The following is a 21,480-nucleotide window of genomic DNA, read 5'->3' as shown; positions in this document are numbered from 1 at the left end:
GTGCACCAGCAGATAAAAGACCTTTCTCTCTGTCTCTCCTTCTCTCTGTCTAGCTCTAGCTCTAGCTCTAAAATAAATAAAATCTTTAAAAAAAAAAAAAAAAGACTCCCCCATCATTCCTAAACTACTGGCTTTGTAAAACTAGGAGAATCAGGCTCTCAGAAAAATCCAACCTCCTCTAATATAGTGTGTTGCAATCAACCTGTCAAATCCCCAGGCATTCCAGGCCCTGCTGGGCCCCAGACTACAATAATAAACATTGGTACAGTTCACTGTCAGAAATTCAGCTTGCCCTTGCTAGCACAGCACTGACCCTCTGGCCCTGCCCACATGTTTGTTGTGCTCTTCCTGTCTCCAACACCACACCAGAAGAAGGTTCCTTCTTGTGTCCAAGCTCTGCTTTTAGGTCACGTTCTCATTCAGTCATTCATTCTCATTCATATTCATTCATTCTCTCTCTCTCTCTCTCTCTCTCTCTCTCTCTCTCTCTCTCTCACTTGAGGTCTTCCTATGATCATAACCTTTCTTGGGAAATTTCTTTCCCAATTCTCTCATGTCTGACATTTTTCTCTACCAGGACACACGCCCTGAATTACAGACCTTTTCACTTCTATAAACTGCCTCATGCAATCACTGTGATTCATGTTGCTCACAATCAGGAGTGACATTAGGAGAAAAAAGTAATTTCACTTCTTGCATTTAGCATGAACCATGTAATGACAGTGGAAAGAGGAAGAATCCAAAAATTATCCCAAAAGTTTTCCATCTAGCATTCTCCTGGTATTTTATTAATTCAGAGCATAGAAGACACAAAATTCCTTTTCACAGGCAAGGCTACAAAGAAACACTATCACCAGTTATTGTGAAATATAGTTTCATAGTTGTTTATTCTAAAATGCATGTTTCTTTAAAATGCACTGGGTGTACTTAGTGAATTCATTATCTTTACTTGTGTAATTTAAAAAGCCAAATGTTGATTTCTTCTTCGTGACAGTCTGACGTGACACCCCTGAGATGAGGACAGATGGTTTCTACAATTGCCACTGCCCCACAAACCCCTGGTCAGTTTCCCTTTGTCTTCTCTAATAATATAGAGGTATGCTCATTATCAGCTCATCAAGAAAACACCATGCCTTTCTCAGTTTGTGATGCTAGACTCTATTAGGGAATGGAGAACGCAAGGGACATGTAGTCTGTCTTTGGTAAAAGCTCTCTAGCCGTCACCAAAGAGACCTTTCACGGGAGCACTAATAATCTCAATGAGTAAGTCTCAGGCTGAGAAACCTGGGACTGTTAGCACATCAAGATGAATCTTTTTCTCAGAAATACACACTCATTAGCCAACTTCAATATCTGATGTGCAGACACACGTTTCCTTTACGTGTGTCTGAAATAGCCTTCATCTCTTATTTAGAGCTTTGGTTACCATAGGCGACCCATTTACAGAATAGGAAAGTCTAGAAGGATTACCGCAGGCCGGAACTATAGCAACAAAAGCTACAGGAGCAATGTGTGATGTGGGCTGAATATGGAGTGCCATCCACTGTACCCAGGGCTTTACAAGCATGGTCTCATTGTGACCCTATTGTTATCACAAAATTGTTACTGTGCTCCCAGTTTACACAGTTAAGAGCAGCAAAGGTGAGATGCTATGACTGAGACTTTGAGCTGTCCATTAAAATATGTCCATCATTTGGGAATAAAAAGAGTTGTACTTTGGTATCTTGCCTCCTAGCCAGAGACTGTATTTCCTAGCAGCTAATCAACTAAGTGTGGATTAAGGAGATCTGAACAAAAATAATGTGTGCAACATTTATTTCCAACTTAAAAAGCAAGCCCCTTGTCCTTCTAATACTCCCCTCCCTCTTCCTGTGAACCAGAACTAGACTTGGAGACCACGAGCTTTGATCTAGAGTTGCTCAAATACTGAAACCACTAGTCATCTGCAACTATTTAAATTTAAATTAATCTAAATTTAATTTAGTTCGTCAGACACAATGGCCACATTTGGATTGCTCAATAGACGCATGTAGTAATGGCTGCCATACTGTATGAACATTTCCAACATCACAGAAAGTTCTGTTGGGTTGTGGTCTAGTAAGGAAAAATAAAGCAATATGATAGAAGAAGCCTGGATCCCAGAATGACCCAATGGAACACAGCTGCCTTGTCAGTGCAGACCAGTTGAACTACTACATGGAAGAGAAATAACTCTCTACTTATTTAGGCCTGTATGTTTTAGAGCATATTCATTACAACAAATTGTAACTAAGAATGTCACTGGCAGGTAATTTAGCACAAAAGTCACAGAGTGGCACTGCTGTCTTTCTCACTCATGGTATCCAAAACTTCACTGAGACCAGACACTTACATTTGGACTATTTAAGCCCCACATCCTCAACATGGGTAGCTCACCATCTCTTATTCTACAGCTCCTTTGTCTTCTCTCTTTCTCTACCAACTCATCTGACACATGGAAATATTTACAGAATGGTGTGAAGGCAGAGTTACAGAGACAGGGGTTGGTGGGGGGGGGGGGGGGTCTTCCATCCACTGGTTAACTCCCCAAATGGCTGCAATGGCTGTTCTGGCTAGGCCAGAAGCCAGGAGCTTCTTCCAGGTCTCCCATGTGAGTGCAGGAGCCCATGGACTTGGGCTATCCTCCACTGCCTTCCCAGGCATATCAGCATGGAGCCAAAACGTAAGTGGAGCAGCCAAGACACAAACCAGCACCCAGATGAGATGCCAATACTGCAGGTGGTAGCTTAACCCACTATATAACAACACTGGCTCTGGGAAAATTTTCTTCTAATCAATGTGTTCTAGGCCTGCACACAATTTTCCAAGAACATACCCCTTGCCCATCCCTGGCTTGATGACTCTGCAATCTGCAAGTGGATCAACTCTCAGAAGGCCTGAAATACTCCAAGTATGAATGGCTACCACATCCTCTCATCTTCCCTAGCAAAGCAACATGGATGAACAAATCATAGCCAGAAATTGCCCTGTACACTCTCAAAGAGAAATCACTGTCAGTGAATTGAAATTGTCCAACTCCCCATGACCAACACCATTTCTCCCTATGGGCAAAGCCACCTGGGAAGCTTAGGAAGGTGGGCTCAGAATAATGGAAGTTAGACATATGATTACAGTGTTTAAAGGTACACGAATAAGCTAAGCTGACATGTCAGTCTCACCAATGGAACCACAACACTGTATCGGAGGCACTGGTTAGGGCTCTAGCTATCCTTCTAGTGTGGAAATGGGTCCTCCCAACATTTGTCTCTGGGACTCTTTCCTTTTACCACTGACTAGTGTCGCCTACTGACTGATACCTTTTTAGAAACAGTTGATGAAGTCAAGTCAAATCTGGAAATAATTCAACCTTGGAGGTGCTTGATTTTAGGTTCTAGTCTGCAGGGGAAATCTTCCTACCTCTTGTTCAAAATTCTTGAGGAGCACTCTCCATAGCTCCCAAACCAGAGCCTAAATATATACAACAAAAAGAAGGCTCTGAGTCTTCGTATTCTGAGCAGAGTCTCACACACATTACCTTTGCACTGCAAGAAATCCTCCAGATCGGGAGAAATCAGACTGCCTGCTGGGAAGGGCACGTGAGAACTTTGTGTTGTAGGCAATACAATGCTTGAGAAGAGTAACTGTCACCTCTCAGAAAACTCAGATGAAATTCCTAAAATTTTCACAGCCTGAGCCTGATGGGGCAGAGACAAGTACTTGTACCAAAAGGTAGTTTAAGGGTAGCCACTTGCACAAGGGTTTGGGGGAGCCAGCCTCCCTCTGCTGGTTACAGCCCCAGAAATGTAGGAGCCTCTGAATTCACAGGCCACTGGCAGACTGTACACCAGCACTATCCTAACATAACAATGCCACCGTGTTGAGGGTGAATGAGTTCAATAAACATGATTAAGGGATCATGGGCCAAGCACTGGGCATTGTGTTGACTGCATAGACCAGGAGTGTCTGTAAACTGGAGAACACATGTAAACTGAATATAAAGAACGGAACAAAAAATAAAAATAAAAAAAGAACGGAACAACTTTGTAGACAGCTGAACAGGGGCCCTCTTTGGTTTGAATCTTTCTCTGTGCCTTTCCCTGTTCAGTCCTTTCTTTGACCCAGGACCCTCACCCGGTGACTTAATTCCACTTTTCTCCTCTTATTCCTTAAAAGAGGAGTAGGTTTATCTCTCTCTTCACCACCTCTCTATTCTGGACATTAGACACTGATACTTTACTGGGGGATTAGTTGTTGTTATTGTTGTTTACAAATTCCCAGGTAATTTTTATCCCAGCCCTAGTCTTCAGGTCTATAAGACAACATAAACCTCCCTCCTAAGGTTAGGGTGAGATAAATAAAATCATGAAATATAGGTAGTGAGTTGACTTCCCTCTTTGAAAAACGTTCATAATAAAGTCTTGGAAAAATAGAGCCTGTTGCAAAGTCCTGAGAGGTTGTCTGAAAATGGCAGAGTGGGAAGAGACAGAGGAACCTAAGGTTCGATCCAACCAACATTCGTCGTGCACCTTCCATGTGCAACACAGGCACTGAGATGAGTAAAACCCATTCTGATCCTGGAGAATTCAGAGTCTGGGAGAAGAGTCACTTGGCCATAAATTTCTCTAATACCGTATATTTTAATGAGTATTTGAATGGTTAACATTAATGGAATAAGGCACTTCTAACACTACTGAGTATAGGAAAGGAAAATTACATCTAGGAGTTAAAGTAAAACACCTCCCCATCCCCAGTGCAAAAATATCAATCTCCCAGACCTGCAGCATCCCCCCTGGGGGGACTCAAGTTGCCTCCAAAAACAGAAGACCACACTGGTGTCCTCAATCCCTGGAATGGTCCAACTGCCCTCAGTTACAAGGCAGATGAAATGACAAACTGATCCATAAGTGATTTGTTACTAATAACAGTTAATTGACTGTTTAAAATAACTATTACAGTGGATCTCAAGGTCTCTTAGGGGAAAACTATCTTCACATCCATCCTAATGTACTCTCTAATGGGAGCAATGGGGACAGCTGTGACTCAGAACTGAGAAGACATCCTTCAGAGTGTCCCACAAAAGAGCAGCCCTGGAGCCGGCATCATGGCACAGCAGGTTAGGCTGCTGCCTGTGACACCGGTATTCCATATGGGCACCAGTTCAGGTCCCAGCTGCTCCACTTCCAATCCAGCTCCCTGATAACACATCTGGGAAGAAGCACTTATGTGGAAGACCAGGATAAAGCCTCAGGCTTCTGGTTTAGGCTGCACTCAGCCCTGACCATTGCAGCCATTTGGGGAGTGAACCAGCATATGGAAGCACGTGCTCTCGCTCGCTTACTTGTGCTCTCTCCCTCCCTCCCTTCCTTCCTTCCTTCCTTCCTCCCTCCTCCCCTCCCTCCCTCCACCCCTCCAGTCCTCCTTCTAACTCTGCCTTTCAAATAAATATTTTTTTTTAAATAAGGGAACACTGGTATGTATCTTTTAATGAGAATTCACTTAAACACTAATAAAAATTGCCAATTTCTGGGCTCCATTACCATAGACCTTGCACAAAGAATAGTTACCACAACCTAGATTTCATAATTAACACTTTGATGTTTTATCACTTTTCACTCATCCATCAATCTTTTTATGTTTTATGTATTTCAAAGTAAGTTATATCAGTACACTTTTCCCTAACACACTGGACCATGCACATCATTAACTAAAACACAGTTTGGTTAGAAGTTTGTTTTAGATAAAGTTTACATACAGTGAACTGCAACATTAAAATGTCCCAATAGCTAAGTTTTATCAAATACAAATATCCACGTGACGCACGCCCACACCACATCAAGAGACAGACTGCAAAAAATTCCCTCATCTTCCCAGTTCATCCCTACCTCCATCCTCTACAGTTTTGATTTTTTTTCCCCACCACAAATTAGAACTTCATATTAACAGAATACCATTATTCTTTTGTGTAAAACTTCCTTCATTCACCATAATCAATATTCTAAAGTTAATCTGTGTTAAGGATATCAGTATTTCATTCATTTTTATTGCTGAGTTGTAGTCTATCATGTGAATATGACTATATTTATCCTGTCACAAATTTATAGACACCTAGGCTATTTCCAGTTTAGTACTACAATAAAGATTCTATAAATAACCATGTTTAATTCTTTGTGTGGACATGTGCTTTCATGTCCCTCGAGTAAATTCCTAGGAGAATTTGAGTCATAGGTGAATGTTTAGCTTTATTGTAGAAACATTTTAAATGCTGTCTTTAACACAGAAGAAACATGCATGTGCTCATATCCTAGGAAAGGTTTTCAGGTGGGACTAAGACACACAAAGGTACTTACACATGTAAACTGTCTCCAACGAGGACATGTTACTAGCATGGCTAATTATTGGCCATTAATTAGTTCAATATGTTTGCAACTCTCCCTAGAGATCTGGAGGCATGGCTAAATTTTGTCTTCAAAACACCTGCCAGGGCCGGCGCTGTGACACAGCCAGTAAAGCTGCTGCCTGCAGTGCCAGCATCTCACATGGGCGCTGGTTCGAGTGCCAGCTGCTTCACTTCTGATCCAGCTCTCTGTTATGATCTGGGAAAGCAGAAGATGGCCCAAGTCCCTGGGGCCCTGCACCCACATGGGGGACCTGGAGGAAGCTCCTGGCTCCTGACTTCGAATCAGTACAGCTCTGGATGTTGTAGCCATCTGGGGAGTGAACCAGAGGATAGAAGACAACCCCCTCTCTCCTTCTCTCTCTCTGCCTCTGAAACTCTTTCAAATAAATAAATAAATCTTAAAAAAAAAAAAAAAAAAAAAAAAAAACACCTGCTTTCAAGGGGGGATGATATTGAAGCCCTTGAGCAATTTGCTCCTTAGAGAAGTTCATGGGGAGGGAAATCATGCAGCAAGCATGACCAGCTGGCTGTTAGCTGTTTCTTTTGCTGCCACCAATGAGGGCTTGAAAAGGTTGTGTGACCCTGCTTTGTTTTGAGATCTTTGGGGATCTTTTTAAAAAAAAAAAAAAAAGATTTATTTATTTATTTGAAAGGCAGAATTACAGAGAGAGAGGAGGGGCAGGGGGGGGGGGGGGTCTTCCATCCACTGGTTCTCTCCCCAATTGGCAGCAACGGCCAGTGCTATGCCGATCTGAAGCCAGGAGCTAGGAGCTCCTTCCGGGTCTCCCACATGGGTGCAGGGGCCCAAGTACTTGGGCCATCTTATATTGCTTTCCCAGGCCATAGCAGAGAGCTGGATCAGAAGTGGAGCAGCCGGGTCTCAAACCGGCACCCATATGGGATGCTGGCGCTTCAGGCCAGGGTGTTAACCCATTGTGCCACAGCACCGGCCCCATCTTTGGGGATCTTTGAGAGCATCACAGTGCAGCTAAGCGACTGAGAATATAAAACCTGTAACCACAATGGCTGGATTTAAATCTTACCTCTAACTCCTAACTGCAGAGCAACCTTGAAGCTAAGCCTCAGTTTGCTCATTTGGGAAATGCAAGTAGTAACAGAACCCTAAGCACAAGTTTGTCAGGGAACTTGAATGAGATCTTGCACATAAAGTGCTCAGCGCAGGGCATGAAATGCAAATATTCCAAGCACATGCCCTGTCATTATCATGTCTACTTCCTCATTTTAGAGGAACTATGGCCTACGAATACTGAATTTCCTGCCCAGTGCTAGGCAAAGAGCAGAAAAGAGCAGGCTGAGAGTTGACTGTTAATTCTGATTCAATGCCCTTTCTTGCTCAATACACTGCCTTCTTCAGAATACCAGATGTGAGACAAGGGCCTCTGAGATCAAAAAGCCAATGTATCTGGGCACAATGCCCTCTGTGTGGCCAGGCGGAAAGAGGAGCTCCTGTGGTTGCTCATGGGTCATTCCTAGAGAGTGAGGCCCATGGAATCATGAAATCACAGTTCACGCTGGGCTTGATCACTTAGCACCTACAAAAATGTAAGTTCTCTGACTCTGCCTTAGCCTCTGTGAAATGCAAATGATATTCCAACAGGAAAGTGCCTTGTAAACTGCAGCACTCTACAATGGGGGCTCTAGGTCTTTGTTCACAGATTAGTAGCTATCACCTCTCAGGGCACAGAGAACACAAAGTATAATCTGATTTCCAGAATATTGTGAGATTTCTCTTGGGTAACCAATAGAAAACACTGGAATGCAGCCTCAAAGTCAGCTCAGAGATTTAGTTGTCAGCCCCACCCAGCACCACAAAGCTTTTCCAATCTCATAGTTCAGTCCCTCCTCACATCCTAACAGTGGCCACCATATAATAAGCAATGCAGAAAAGGACATATACAAAAAGTTTAAAAATATCTCCACCACCTAGAAATAATCACTAACATTAGGTAAAAACCACCTTAAGCAGATGTCCAAGAGAAAAAGAAGAGTAAAACAGGGACCAGTGTTGTGGCACAGCCGGTTAACCTACTGCCTGCAATGCTGGCAACCCATATGAGCACCAGTTCAAGCCCAGGCTGCTCCCTCGCAATCCAGCTCCCCACTAATGCACCTGGGAAGCAGCAGAAGATAGCCCAAGTACTTAGACCCCTGCCACCCACATGGGAGACCTGGATGGAGTTCCAGGCTCCTGGCTTTGGCTTGGCCCAGCCCTGGCTGTTGGAAGCATTTGGGCAATGAACCAGTGAGTGGAAGATTTCTCTTTCTCTCTCTCCCTTCCAATCCCTTAACTCTTTCAAATAAATAAATCTTTAGAAAAAGAAAAAATATGAGTAAAATGTGGGGCGGATATTTGTTTACTGGTTAAAATGCCTACATCCCCTACCAGAATGCTTTGGTTTGATTCCCAGCTCTGGGTCCCAATTCCAGCTTCCTGCCACTGTAAACCTCGAAGACCACAGCGATGGCTCAAATGTTTGGTTCCTTGCCACCCACAAGAGACCTGACTGGAGTTCTAGGCCTCTGGCTTTAGTCCAGCACAGTCCCAGCTGTTGTAGACATTTGGGGAGTAAACCAGCAGTTGGATTCTTGCTCTCTCTCAAATTAAAAAAAAAAAAAAAAAAAAAAAAAACCACTATGCATGTTATTTGAATTACAAAATACAAAAGTTGCTTTAAGCAAAATTGAGCACAAGGAAAAATCAAGTGAAAATGCACTTCAAATGTTTCACCATAAGAAAAACAATTTCCAAACATTCCTTGAAGATCAATAGTCTATAACAAGTATGAGATTAGTCATTAAAAAAAAAAAAATCCAGCTATCTTTTTAAGACTTTATTTATTTGAAAGTCATAGAGTTACAGAGAGAGGGAAGTCTTCTATCCACTGGTTCACTAACCAAATGGCCAGAGCTGAGCCAATCCGAAGTCAGGAGCTTCTTCCAGGTCTCCCACAAGGGTACAGGGTCCCCAAGGACTTGGCCTATGCTCCACTGCTTTCCCAGATATATTAGCAGGGTGCTGGATTTTAAGTGGAGCAGCCAGGACTCAAACAGGCGCCTATACAGTATGCCAGCACTTCAGGCCAGGGCTTTAACCTGCTGTGCCACAGCACCAGCCCCTAGAGTCATTTTTTATGTTCCCAATTCAGATAGCATAGATAGATCTTTCTCTTTTAAAGATTTTTATAATTTTCAGAGTTACAAGGAGGGAGGGACAGACAGAGATCTTCAACCTGCTGGTTCACTCTCCAGATAGCCACAATGGCAAGCACTGGGACAGGCCAAAGCCAGGAGCCAGGAGCTTCATCCAGGTCTCCCACATGGGTGGCAGGGGCCCAACACTTTGGTCCAACTTCTTTTTTCCAGGCCATTATCAGGGAGCTAGATCAGAAGTGGAGCACCTGGGACACAAACATTGCCCACATGGGATGCAGACATTGAGGTGACTACCCACTATGCCATAACGCCAGCCCTGTAGGTTGATCTTTTTATAGATTTGAAAGGCACAGTGACAGAAAGGGATCTTCCACCCACTGGTTTATTCCTCCTCAAATGCCTGCATCCCAGGGCTGGGCCAAGCTGAAGCCAGGAGCCCAGATCTGTGTCAAGGTCTCCCATGTGGGTGGTAGAAACCCAGATACTTAGAACATTATCAGCTGCCCTCTCATTAGCAGGAAGCTGGATAGAAGCTGGGACTCAAACCCACCCTCCAATATGGGATGCATGCATCCCAAGCAGTGGCTTAACCCACTGCACCACAATGCCTGCCCCAGCAGAGATCAATTTCTGGCAATGAGAAGGTCTGCAAACCTCCCCTTCATTTCTTTAATGTATTACTTAGCTATGAACTCTTGTTTTATTGAATTCATGTTACTTTTAGTCTGTAACCCTTGGGCTGTGTTTTCCTCTAGACTGCGTTCCTTATCTTTTGGACTCTTTTTTGTTTTGCTGTTGTTTATAGTTGTGCCGTTTCATTCCACTCACATTTGGGTAGCCTGTCTAGGTCTTTTGTTTGCTGTGGAATAGTAGTAACAACTTTACTCAACACTTAACCATGTGCCATGGCTGTTTTAAGTATTCTCCATGTTTTGAAGTAATCTTCACAGGAATATTGAGGCATAATCACATCCCCGTTGTACAGATGAGTAATGTTTTATTTAAAAAGAGCCCAAGATGAGGTACAGAAGATGTTGAACCAATCTGAACAAAAATGCTTACGTGCAGGGTCAGCATTATTTAGCCTTAAGTGAGGGAATCAAATCCCTGGTTCAGACAAAAAGAAGAAACAGAAAAATTGTAAAGTCTACTTTTTGGCATAATTTTCTCTGATTCTTTAATATTAGGTCTTCATAATGTTAACATCAGGTTCTAGTAGCATGATCTACGCTCCTAGCAAACTCCACTCCAGAGCTCTTAGAAATACACACAGGGAATGCAGGCACCTTTCTAGTCCATTAGCCCATGACTGATAAGACAAGGAGGCAACAGAGGAGGGCACGGCCTGGGGGTTTGCTGACCACAATAGAAGCTATGCTGCTCCACACTCCTTATACAAAAACGTAAAAAAACAACTTTCCTGGAAGCCACAGGTACCTCATTGAAGTCTTCTCACCAACAGAACTGAATGCAGCCAAGAACTACTTACAGGATGGGAAAAATAGTTGCCTAAGAAACATCTGATAAATGCCGATTAAAACCACAGTGAGATTTACTAAACTTCTAATTTTTGAAGTTAATAACTTTAAAGCACTGGCAAGAACAAAAATAACCTCAAACATTGCTGATAAAATAAAATGGTATGGTCACTTTGGGAAACAGCTGGGTTTTTACAAGGTTACAATGGCTTCATTCCTAACCACCAAGAATTCAGAACTCAAATGTCTTCAACTGGGGAATAAAACAGACTGGTATATACATCCCATACAATGAAACACTGCTCAGCAATAAACAAAAACAACATACTGATAAACAATGTGGCTGAATCTCAAATGCATTATGCTAAAGCCAGGCTTTAAGGTCTACACATTGTATGAGTCTATTTATATAACATTCTGGAGATGACAAAACTATAGGTCTGGGTGGGGAGGACTACAAAGCTGCAGCAGAAAGGAATTTTTGTAGTGAAGTAATTGTTCTCTATCTTCATTGCAATAATATTATATGCATTTTTCAAAATTGTTATACCCTTTTAAAAAGTTTTTGCTTTTTATAAGAAAAACATATCATAAAGAAAGAAAACCTTTAGAAACACCTACTTGAGAGGGAGGAGGAAGAGGAGTGGGAGTGTGGGTGGAAGGGCAGGTACAGTGGGAAGAATCACTACGTTCCTAAGGTTGTATTTATGAAATTCAGGAAGCTTGTAATCCTTGAATAAAAGGTTTCTTCAGGGAAAAAAAAGAAAAAGAATCACCTACTTAACTGGTAAAGCTCAAGAAGGGCAAATGATTAACATGTCATCTAGGGTAATAAAAGCGGCAGGATGAAAACTGAAGTCTCCTGACCCTTGTACAAGATCTTTTTCCACTAAAGTAGTATTTTCAATTTCTTTTCACCTTGACCCTCAGTAAGAAAAACATCCATTAGTTTTCTATTGCTGCCATAGTAAATTACCTCAAATATACCAGTTTAATGGTCATTTATATCTCATAGTTCTGCAGGTCAGAAGTCTGACAGAATATGGCTAGATTCTCTGCTCAGGGTCTCACAAGGTCAAATTATCAGCTGGCCTGGGTGCTTACATGGAGTCTCCAGAGGAAAATCCATTTCCACTATTATCTAAATTATTGGCAGAATTCAATTCCATGCAGCCGTGGGACTGGGGCTGTTTCCCACCTGGTCACTACTCTCAGCTTCTAAAGACTATCCACAGTTCTTGGTTCATGGCCCCATGTCCCATGTCTTCAAAGCCATCAACAACTGATCAAACAAAACCTTGTCACACATTATGTGCTCGGGTCCACAGTTGGGCCTGCCTGGACAACCTAGTATAGTCTATTTTAAAGTCAACTGATGAGTCACTTTATTACACCTGCAACATCTCTTATCATGTCACAAGTATACATTCAGAGCTATGACACCAGGGGAATGAAGATAATGGGGGACAAGATCCTCCCTACCACATACATTCAGCCATTTATTTATTGAGGCAGGGAGACAGATGGAGAGCGCTACAATCCACTGGTTCACTTCCCAAATACCTACCAACAGCCAGAGTTGAGCCAAACATGGGAGCTGGTAACTCAATCTAGGTCTCCCACGTGGGCAGCAGGAATTCCAGTACTTGAACCATCACCACTGTCTCACAGGGAGCTTAGAGTCAAACCCAGTCCTCTTACATGGGACATAGGCACCCTAACCAGTGTCTTAACCACTAGTCCAAACACTCACTTCCCCCTCCTACATATATTTCACAGTGACCAAGTAAACACACGAGGGACCTCCAAAAACTACACAGAAAACAGTATCATAAAACAGAAAAACTTTGAGCCAGTATGTGGCATAACGGGTAAAGCCACTATCTGCAACACCAGCATCCCATACAGACCCCAGTTCAACCCAGCTTCGTTAAACCACTTCGACCCAGCACCCTGTTAATGGCCTGGGAAAATAGTATAAAATGGCCCAAGTGCGTGGGCCTGACACCCACATGGGAGACCCAGATGAAGCTCCTGGCTTCAGCCCCATACAGCCCTGGCTATTGTAGCCATCAGGGGAGTAAACTAGCAAATGGAAGAGTGATATCTCTCCCTCTCTGTAACTCTTTCAATATTTAAAAAAAAAAAAAAAAAAAAAAACTGCATGGATTTCAATTTTTTAACACCAAGATAAACTTATTTTAAATTTATTTTCCACAAACTAAGTCCCTTCATGTATTTCTGAATTATAAAATGGTTAAAACAGCAAATTTTATATTATGTATTTTACAACTTTCTTAAATAGGTACTAATACTGATATATGCTATAGCATAGATAAACCTTACAAACATTAAAGACAAAAAAAGACTGATTCTATTCATACGAAAATATTAAAAACTATTGATTGCGGTAATTGTATAGTGAACTGTACAGTATATCAACTAAATCTCAAAACTGCTAGAAAGCAATTTTTAACTGGTTTTCATTCCAGAAGGAACACATTTATTTGAACTCCTGAGAAGTGGCATTCCATAAATTCTGGAACCACATTCTGGTGATGTACTTGAAAAGTGAAAAAACAGAATCAGGGAAAGCACTGTGTGTGGTTAAGAATGGCTGGCACGGAAGAGGAGAAAGGCTGACGCTGGGCATTGCGGCCCTCCAGTAACAGGGGGAAGAACAAAGCTCAGACTACAAAACACACCAGACTGAAGTTGATCAAAGACCTTTATTCTGGTCCTCACCGCCCGTTAAGCCACCACTGTGTAACACTTCCTGCTCATCTGCCCCAAGCAGCAGCAGCTGCATGCAGGCCTGCAGTGGAAGACAGACGCAAGGAGTGGAAGACGTGTAGAGAAAAGCTGGATGAGATTTCTGCTTAACCCAGCTTAGCTGAAGGTAGAACAGGATGATGCCTGCGAAGAAGGGGCGACCTGAAGGACCCAGTTGAAGGCTCACAGAACTGCCCAGCTCGGCCATCAGTCCAAAGTACCTAAAAATACAACGAGCAACATGTAAAGCAAGGTGCCCCAAGAGTTGGATAAGTGTCACAAACCAGGCAAAGTCAACAAGGTAGGGACATTGTTATTGGCAGCAGTTCTCTAAAACCAGAATACCAACTTTGAGGATTATCTAGCTAAAAGAACCCTTGGGGGGGAAAAAAAAAAGTCACTACAGAGGTGGGGTGCAGCTGGGAAAGCCTAGAGAATTAGATACAAGGATAGGAAAAACTACTTGCTGTAGTTACACAAATGTAGGAAAAAACTAACTACTTGCTGTGAGTATACAAGGGGTGAGTGATGTAAGTTCAGTAAACAAAGAGCTTATAATCTTTTCAGAAAGTTCGTTGAATGTGGGGAACTGATCCCACAAGTCTGCTTGCCTTCCTATCAAACAGGGGTCCATAAGCAGCTAAGCAATTTCAATAAAAAAACCTAAGGAACAGCAATCTTACTTAAGCAGGTTTACAAATAGAGCAGAAGGAAAATGAGCGTGGAATGAACAGAGGGGCTGCAGCACAGGAGAGAGCCAATCCATCCACGAGGACCCAAGGAGGCTCCACATCAGTCACCAGGGATGCCACAAAGAGACAGGAGATGAAAACGAGTTAATACCCCTGTTTCCGTGTGACAAACACTTCCCCACAACCCTCCCTACGTGCAGCACTAACAGAAGATGGGCATTTAAACCTAACCTAGAAAAAAAAAAGTCACAAGAGTGTCTTTTAAACAACCAAGTGTGCAAGTGAGGAGAACGAGAGCAGCTTCTGAAGGCGCCAAGTGCCCCAAAGTAAAGCATTCTGAACTCCGGGGGCCACCCAGTTTAACATCTGATCCTACCCCTGTTCACCCTAAAATAAAACTGCCAGGCAACAACCAGCCTCCATCACATACACACAGCTTCCAAACAACTTTCTCATTCCTCATTGTTATTGAATGGAATGAAAAATCACCAAATACTTACAGAAAGCCTATACAGTAAAGACCAAATTTTGTTAAGAAAAAAAATTAAACAGGTTATTCAGCTAAAAGAACAAAAGCATCTCTAACTTATTTAAAAAAAAAAAAAACTGGCCTCTGTTTTTGATAACGACAATATCGTGATGAGACCAACTGCTAAAGCTAAATAAAAATATGCAAAGAAGAAAAATCTTTGAGGCATCAACGAGGCATCAAGAAAAGGCTAATCTAAAATCAAGAGTAGGCGACAACTGAAAGCAAACCCAGCTCCAAAGCTAGTTTTGCGCTGAGGTCATTTGTCTACCTTTCTTCTGGGATGTATGCAGGCTAAAGTAAGAGTTAAAACCCGGAGTCCAACCAACAGCAGAGGTCTAATAAGCCCCTTTTCACGCTGTAGTTCCAAAAGCTATATGCCCACAGTAAGGCTGAACTGGAATTAGAGAAGTCCAAATCAATCAACAGACAAATCATTAGAATAAGGAAGTAACACTATGTTCCTGAATCTGTATATAGGCAATACGTGAAATTTATATATCTTAAAGAAAAAAAAAAGACAAAAAAATAGATGAGTAGGACTCTAGGTACAAAATTAACATACAAACTCAATTTCATTTCTATAGTAAAAGCTAAAAAAGAATGAATGAATGAAAAACCAACCAACCAACCATTGGGGTCAGTGATGGACTGGCCCAGCTCCAGCCATTGTGGCCATATGGGGAGTGAACCAGCAGATGAAAGACCTCTCTCTGCCTAATTCTGCCTTTCACATAAATATATAGATTTTTAAAGAAAAAAAAGCAAAGGCAGGGAGAGAGATAAGGGGAAAAAGAATGTATGTGGGGTTCCTGGGGGCTAACAATATTCTATCTCTTTGGCATAGCTGATGATCACAAGGATGTACATTTTATTTTTTAGTGACTTCATTTTTCCTGTGTTATATTTCATAAGGAAAGATGTACGAAAGAATACACATACACATATAAACCTATTTGCATAAAATATCCAGACACTTACACAAGAAACACCAGTTGCCTGCGGAGAAGAAGGCCGAATGCGGGATTAAGGAATAAGGGGTCTAGTTCACAGTACTGGTTTTCAACTTCTATACCCAACCTATAGGCAAAGCATGATCATCTAATTGTGGTAAGATATAAAGGTTATCAGCCTTGACAATGTACTAATATATATGACAAGCCAAGCTAAAAGAGGGCTGAAAAGGGGGAAGGAATAAACAGGTGCATGAACAGTCATATACACAGTGGAAGTTAAGAAACATATTGAGGGACTAGACTGTGGCACAGCAGGTAGAGCTACCACCTCAAGTGCTGGCATCTCATATGGGCACCGGTTCAAGACCTGGCTGCTCCACTTCCGGTACAGCTCTCTGCTATGGCCTGGGAAGGCAGTGGAAAATGGCCCAAGTGCTTGGGCCCCTGCACCCATGTGGGAGACCCCAAAGAAGCTCCTGGCTTCAGATCAGCTCAGCTCTGGTTGTTGCAGCCATCTGGGGAGTGAACCACCAGATGGAAGACCTTTCTCTCTACCTCTGCCTCTCTGTAACTGTCTTTCAAATATATAAATAATCTTAAATTTAAAAAAGTTTAGAAACTTAAAAATATATTCGAAGTTGGGCAAAACAAGAAAATAGACATTTAATGTTATATAAACTTTAACGGTAACAAAGAACAAAAAATAATGATCCAACTCCCAAAAAATCAGAAAAGACAGAGTGGATTTCTGGAGTTGTACAGGTTAGCCAAATTTTCACTTATCATCTGATAAATCAAGGGCTAAGTATCTAGAAATACTCATAAAAGTAACCATATGAAAAGTTAAAAACAGAAATAATGAGGGGCCGCCTCTGTGGCACAGTGAGTAAAGCCACCACCTGCAGCACCAGCATCCCATATGGGCACTGGTTTGAGTCCTGGCTGCTCCACTTCCGATCCAGCTCTCTGCTATGGCCTGGAAAAGCAGTAGATAGCCCAAGTCCTTGCATCCCTACACTCAAGGGGAGACTCAGAACAAACTCCTGGTTCCTGGCTTCAGATTTACCCAACTGCAGCCATTTGGGGAGTGAACCAGCAGATGGAAGACCTCTCTCTGCCTCAGCCTCTGCAATTCTGCCTTCAAATAAATAAATCATAAAAAAAAAAAAGATTAAAGGGTGGTAGCTGCATTTCATTAGTCTTAGATAACTACTTGATTTTTAAGTATCCATATACTCATATTCATACTGATTTTAAAAGAGAGGAGGCGATGATCTACTTAGCACATACAAATCTAACATTTACTTTACCAGGCACAAAGTGATATAATATAGACCAAACCCACAGGGACTAAGAGGGCCAAAATTCAGATGTACTAATGTGGGACAGAAAACAAAGATTCAATTACCAAGATCATCAGACTGGAGGATGAAAATGTACACATCACCCATTCAATAAACTGCCATTCATTAAAAACCCAAGGTAAGCACAAGCCCATCATAGAAGCTTGAGTGGCAAACTGCCTAAGACCACTCCACTGCATTTGTGGTAGCCTCTAATTTATTACCCACAGGGCAAGAATGTTATATCTTTAAAAATCTGAACATATCACTCATTGCTTTGAAAAAATGGTAGTTAAAAATGAACAGGTACGGGCCAGCACTGTGGTGTAGCGGGGAAAGCCGCCACCTGTAGTGCCAGCATCCCATATGGGTGCCAGTTTGAGTCCCGGCTGCTCCATTTCCCATCCAGTTCTCGGCTACAGCCTGGGAAAACAATGGGAGATGTCCCAAGTCCTTGGGCCCCTGCACCCACGTGGGAGACCAGAGGAAGCTCCTGGCTTCAGATTGGCACAGCTCTGGCAATTGCAGCCATCTGGGGAGTAAACCAGCAAATAGAAGACCTCTCTCTTTGTCGAACTCTGCCTTCAAATAAATAAACCTTAAAAAAATAAATAGGTAACGTAAGCTCCAAACATTGGTCAATGGAAATTTTACAGGAAGTTAGTGCCCTTAGGTGGGCAACTGATAAAATCTTTTATAAGAAAAATGAGTCAGTAGAAAGAGAAGGTGAACGAGATCCAGAAGAGAATATTCAATAATGTAAGTTTGAAGCTAGCCATAGGAATGTGTCTCAACAGGCATTTAGAAGAATCTACAAAAAGGTCTGGGTTGACATGGAGATGCAGAACAAAGCAGTGAAAAAATGAAGTAAATCAAGATGCCTGAAGGTAATGAGAACACCTGGTAGGGTGAAGGTGAGAACGAATTGAGGGTGCACGGTTTTCACAAAGCTATTCCATCAGGATATATATTTCAAAGAGCAGGAATTAAGTAACAAATAGCTCTGAGAGGAGATAACTGAAATGAGGTATTCCAAATATTTCTCATTTTAATGACAATATTGAGTGATAGACACAAGCCTCAGCCATTTGAGGTTCTTGTTATCCCTGCCTTCTTTCAAGAGACTGGTTCAGTCTCACTCCCTACTGTTCCCCACTCCACCTCCTGCATCCCTACCCAGGATTGGAAGCTGGTGAGCCAAACCTGAAAAACCTGTACAGAGAAGCTCACCTCTGCCTACTATCCCCCACCCTCACCCCTAGCCCACCTCAGATATAATAAAGCCCAGCCCCTGGGGTTTGGGCCCTCTGCTACATGGTCGGGTCTGTGTGCACACTGGCAGCTGGTCAACACCTCCAAGTTTATTTTCTTTGAATAAACGCAGTCTGGCTGCAAGTTCGTATTCCGTCTGTACTGCGCCCTTTTTCTTACATTAAGTACATGAGTTAATCCAAAATTCCTAAGACCAGACACAAGCAAGGATAGAATCTGTCAGAAAAACAATCATTTAAACACACTGTTGAAAAAGAACAAGGAAAAAGAGGAGATCTTTTAAATGGTGGCAATTATTTCTGATCCCTAACATTATGACAAGGGGCTAATATTTACACTTAGGGATGTGGACCAAAGTGGGAGTCACACTTCTGCATTCCTCCAACATCACTGGGCTCTGTATATTCCTTTCCATTTCTTTATGGTTAGCAATTTGCAGGTGGAAGTTCTAATTCCCCACAAGAGGAAACTGAATCTCAATGAGTTCTAACAGGAGGAGAATATTATCCCTACACAAACAAGGAAGAACCAGGTATCCATTTTATAGCCCACCCTTAGCACGGAAAAGTCCGCCCTCTGATAGAGAACTCACCTTCCAGAAACGCAAATTCATCCACGGCTTCTATTGCATTATCTGAAACACAAGGCAAAGAGATACCTGAGACTCTGGTCAGCTGGAGACATCAGTCCCCAAAACAGCACCATCCACACAGTGGAAGGCACTTACAAAATTTACCCCCTGCTGTTGTTAAATCCATTTCTACTCCAACACCAACTCTTATCTATTAACTCTCAGAGTAAGAAAAACCTAAGCAAGCAATTATGGTGGGGGGAGGGGGGGATGGCCCCCCCTACAACCATGGCTTACACCTAAATTTATGTATTGTTTGCTCTCATCATCAGAGAAGAGTCTGGCAAAGTGGCAGGGAGTGAGAGAATGCAGTCTGTGAAAGTTTACGCATGTGCAGGGACTACCAGCTATACTAAGGAGTCAGCAATCAAATCCCCAGGTACAGAGGGAGGTGTGTGGAGGGGGGAGGACTCTCCCGTACAATAAAGGTAGAAGCTACGAAAGGGCATAGAAACCTTTCATTCTCTGCCCCCAAGCGGACTCTCAACGTGAAGCTTTGTGTGTGCCAACAGGCCACACGGAAAGCACCACAGCGGGAGCCCCCGTGGCACCGCACAATCCACCGCGATGCTCTACCAGTGACAGGGGACACCTAGCCAAGCCCTCCCCGGCGGAGCCCGGATTCCACAGTGACACTCTACCCAGATCTCTCCTCTGCAGGGTTTTCCTCTTTCCCTGTTGAGCACAGCAGTAAGCATCTTTCGCGATGGTCTCCACAAACAGCTCCTGTGAAGCAACGAAGTGTTACACGGGTCTGGCACCCTGGGGGAGGTTCGCGGAGGGGGAGGGGGACTCAGGTGCCCGAGGTGCTGGAAGCCAAGACTGCCCGGGAGTTAACGAGCTCCTTCCCTACCCTCACGCCCAGTAGGCCAGAACGACCCGTCCCTCCGGCCGTACTTGTAAACCCATCCACTAGCGACTCCCACAGTGTCAGACACGGGAAATGCAAAATGAAAGCCGCTGGCCGCTCCTGAAGAGGCAGGTGGGTTACCAGCCCAGCACAGCTACCTTAACCAGCACCCATTCCCTCACCCCCCCCCCCCCCGGCACCACGCACACCCCCAGACCCCGCCCATGCCGCCGCCGAGCCGGCCCCGACACCACCCCGAGGCCCCGCCCCGCGCGTGCCCTCGCGCTCCCGCCGCACCGCGGCTCGTGCCAGAATGAAGATGGCTTCCTGTCCCGCCAGCGTCACGTCGGGGTCCGCCTTCACCAAGGCCTTCACTCGCGCCAGCGGCAGCCTCGAGAGTCGAGCCCCGGGCGCACCGGTCGGGACCTGGGGCTGCGAGGTCGCCGCCTCCCCACCAGGCCCCTCCTCCTCCCCGGGCGCCCCGCTTCCACTCGCCGCCGCCGCCGCCGCCGCCATCCCGGAACGGAACGTGCTGCGCGCGGCCGCCGGCTGTGCGCGCGCATGCGGCGCCAGCCCCCTTTTCCCGCGCGGGCTGAGGCCACGCCCTCCCGTGGAGAGGGCGTGGCCAGGAACCCCCGGAAATCCTGGCGGGCGGGGCGGGTCGCTGGCTGTGGGCCCACCTGGGCCCTGGGTGAGCCTAACTGGGCCCACTCAGCTGCTCTTAGTTGAGGAATATGGTGGCTATATCCAGCTGGAGCTAGGCAGGGTGCCCTGGCCTGGAGAAACCCCAGTCAACGCTCAGTGTGAACCCAGGGCTGGGAAAGGCGAGTGACCCGGAGAGGCTTGGCGTTCCCTGGAGGGAGGGCGCGAAACCCGGACCATCCTGGAGGAAAACCAGTTTTAGACATTTTGAAGGAGGGGCCGGCCTTGGCAGGCAGAAATGGAAGAAGTTCAGGCTAAGCAGAGGAAAGCACGTTAGTTTTTAAAATAAGGACTGCATCGGAGCCTTAGTTCTGAAAACTTGTTCCCAGATGCCTTTACATGTAAAAGTTGTTGTGGACTCCAAAGAGCTTTTGTTTCCGCAGCTTATATCCTTCTCTGTTGTGTCAGAATGAAGACAAACTTGGAAAATATGGGCGGCCTGGCGGTTGTAGCACAGCTTCAGCCACCACCTGGGGCTCAGTCCCAGCTGTTCCATTTCCACTCCAGTTCCCTGCTAATGCTTTGCACCGGGAAAGCAGTGGAAGTGCATGGCCCAAGTGCATGGGCCCCTGCTACGTGGAAGACCCAGATGAAGTTCCGGGCTCCTGGCGTCAGCCAGCTTCGTCATCTGGAGAGTGAACCAGAGGGTAGAGCTCTCTCCTATGT

The 21,480-nt window shown here is 44.1% G+C and overlaps 1 protein-coding gene across 8 annotated transcripts in view; it reads right to left on the bottom strand.

Annotated features, from left to right (window-relative positions):
* POLE4 (DNA polymerase epsilon 4, accessory subunit) overlaps nt 1-20,293 on the bottom strand; it is a 200,661-nt gene extending 180,368 nt beyond the window's left edge. For 7 of the 8 annotated variants that reach the window (XM_062209725.1, XM_062209733.1, XM_062209730.1 and 4 more), the window contains exons 1-3: nt 20,160-20,293; nt 19,904-19,988; nt 19,224-19,265 (exon numbers count right to left, since the gene is read on the bottom strand). In XM_062209725.1, the coding sequence (XP_062065709.1) occupies nt 19,224-19,265; nt 19,904-19,988; nt 20,160-20,171 (139 nt within the window). In that variant the 5' untranslated portion in view covers nt 20,172-20,293. Of the gene's footprint in view, nt 1-13,777; nt 14,061-19,223; nt 19,266-19,903; nt 19,989-20,159 lie in introns of those variants that run through there. The other variant, XR_009867816.1, reaches the window with a different exon arrangement.
* Nucleotides 20,294-21,480: the final 1,187 nt, after the last annotated feature.

The sequence above is a fragment of the Lepus europaeus genome, chromosome 13, assembly GCF_033115175.1.
Source record: "Lepus europaeus isolate LE1 chromosome 13, mLepTim1.pri, whole genome shotgun sequence".
Classification (NCBI taxonomy): Eukaryota; Metazoa; Chordata; class Mammalia; order Lagomorpha; family Leporidae; genus Lepus; species Lepus europaeus.
Note: the sequence above shows the minus strand (reverse complement) of the source record. Positions and strands in the feature narration are given on the sequence as shown.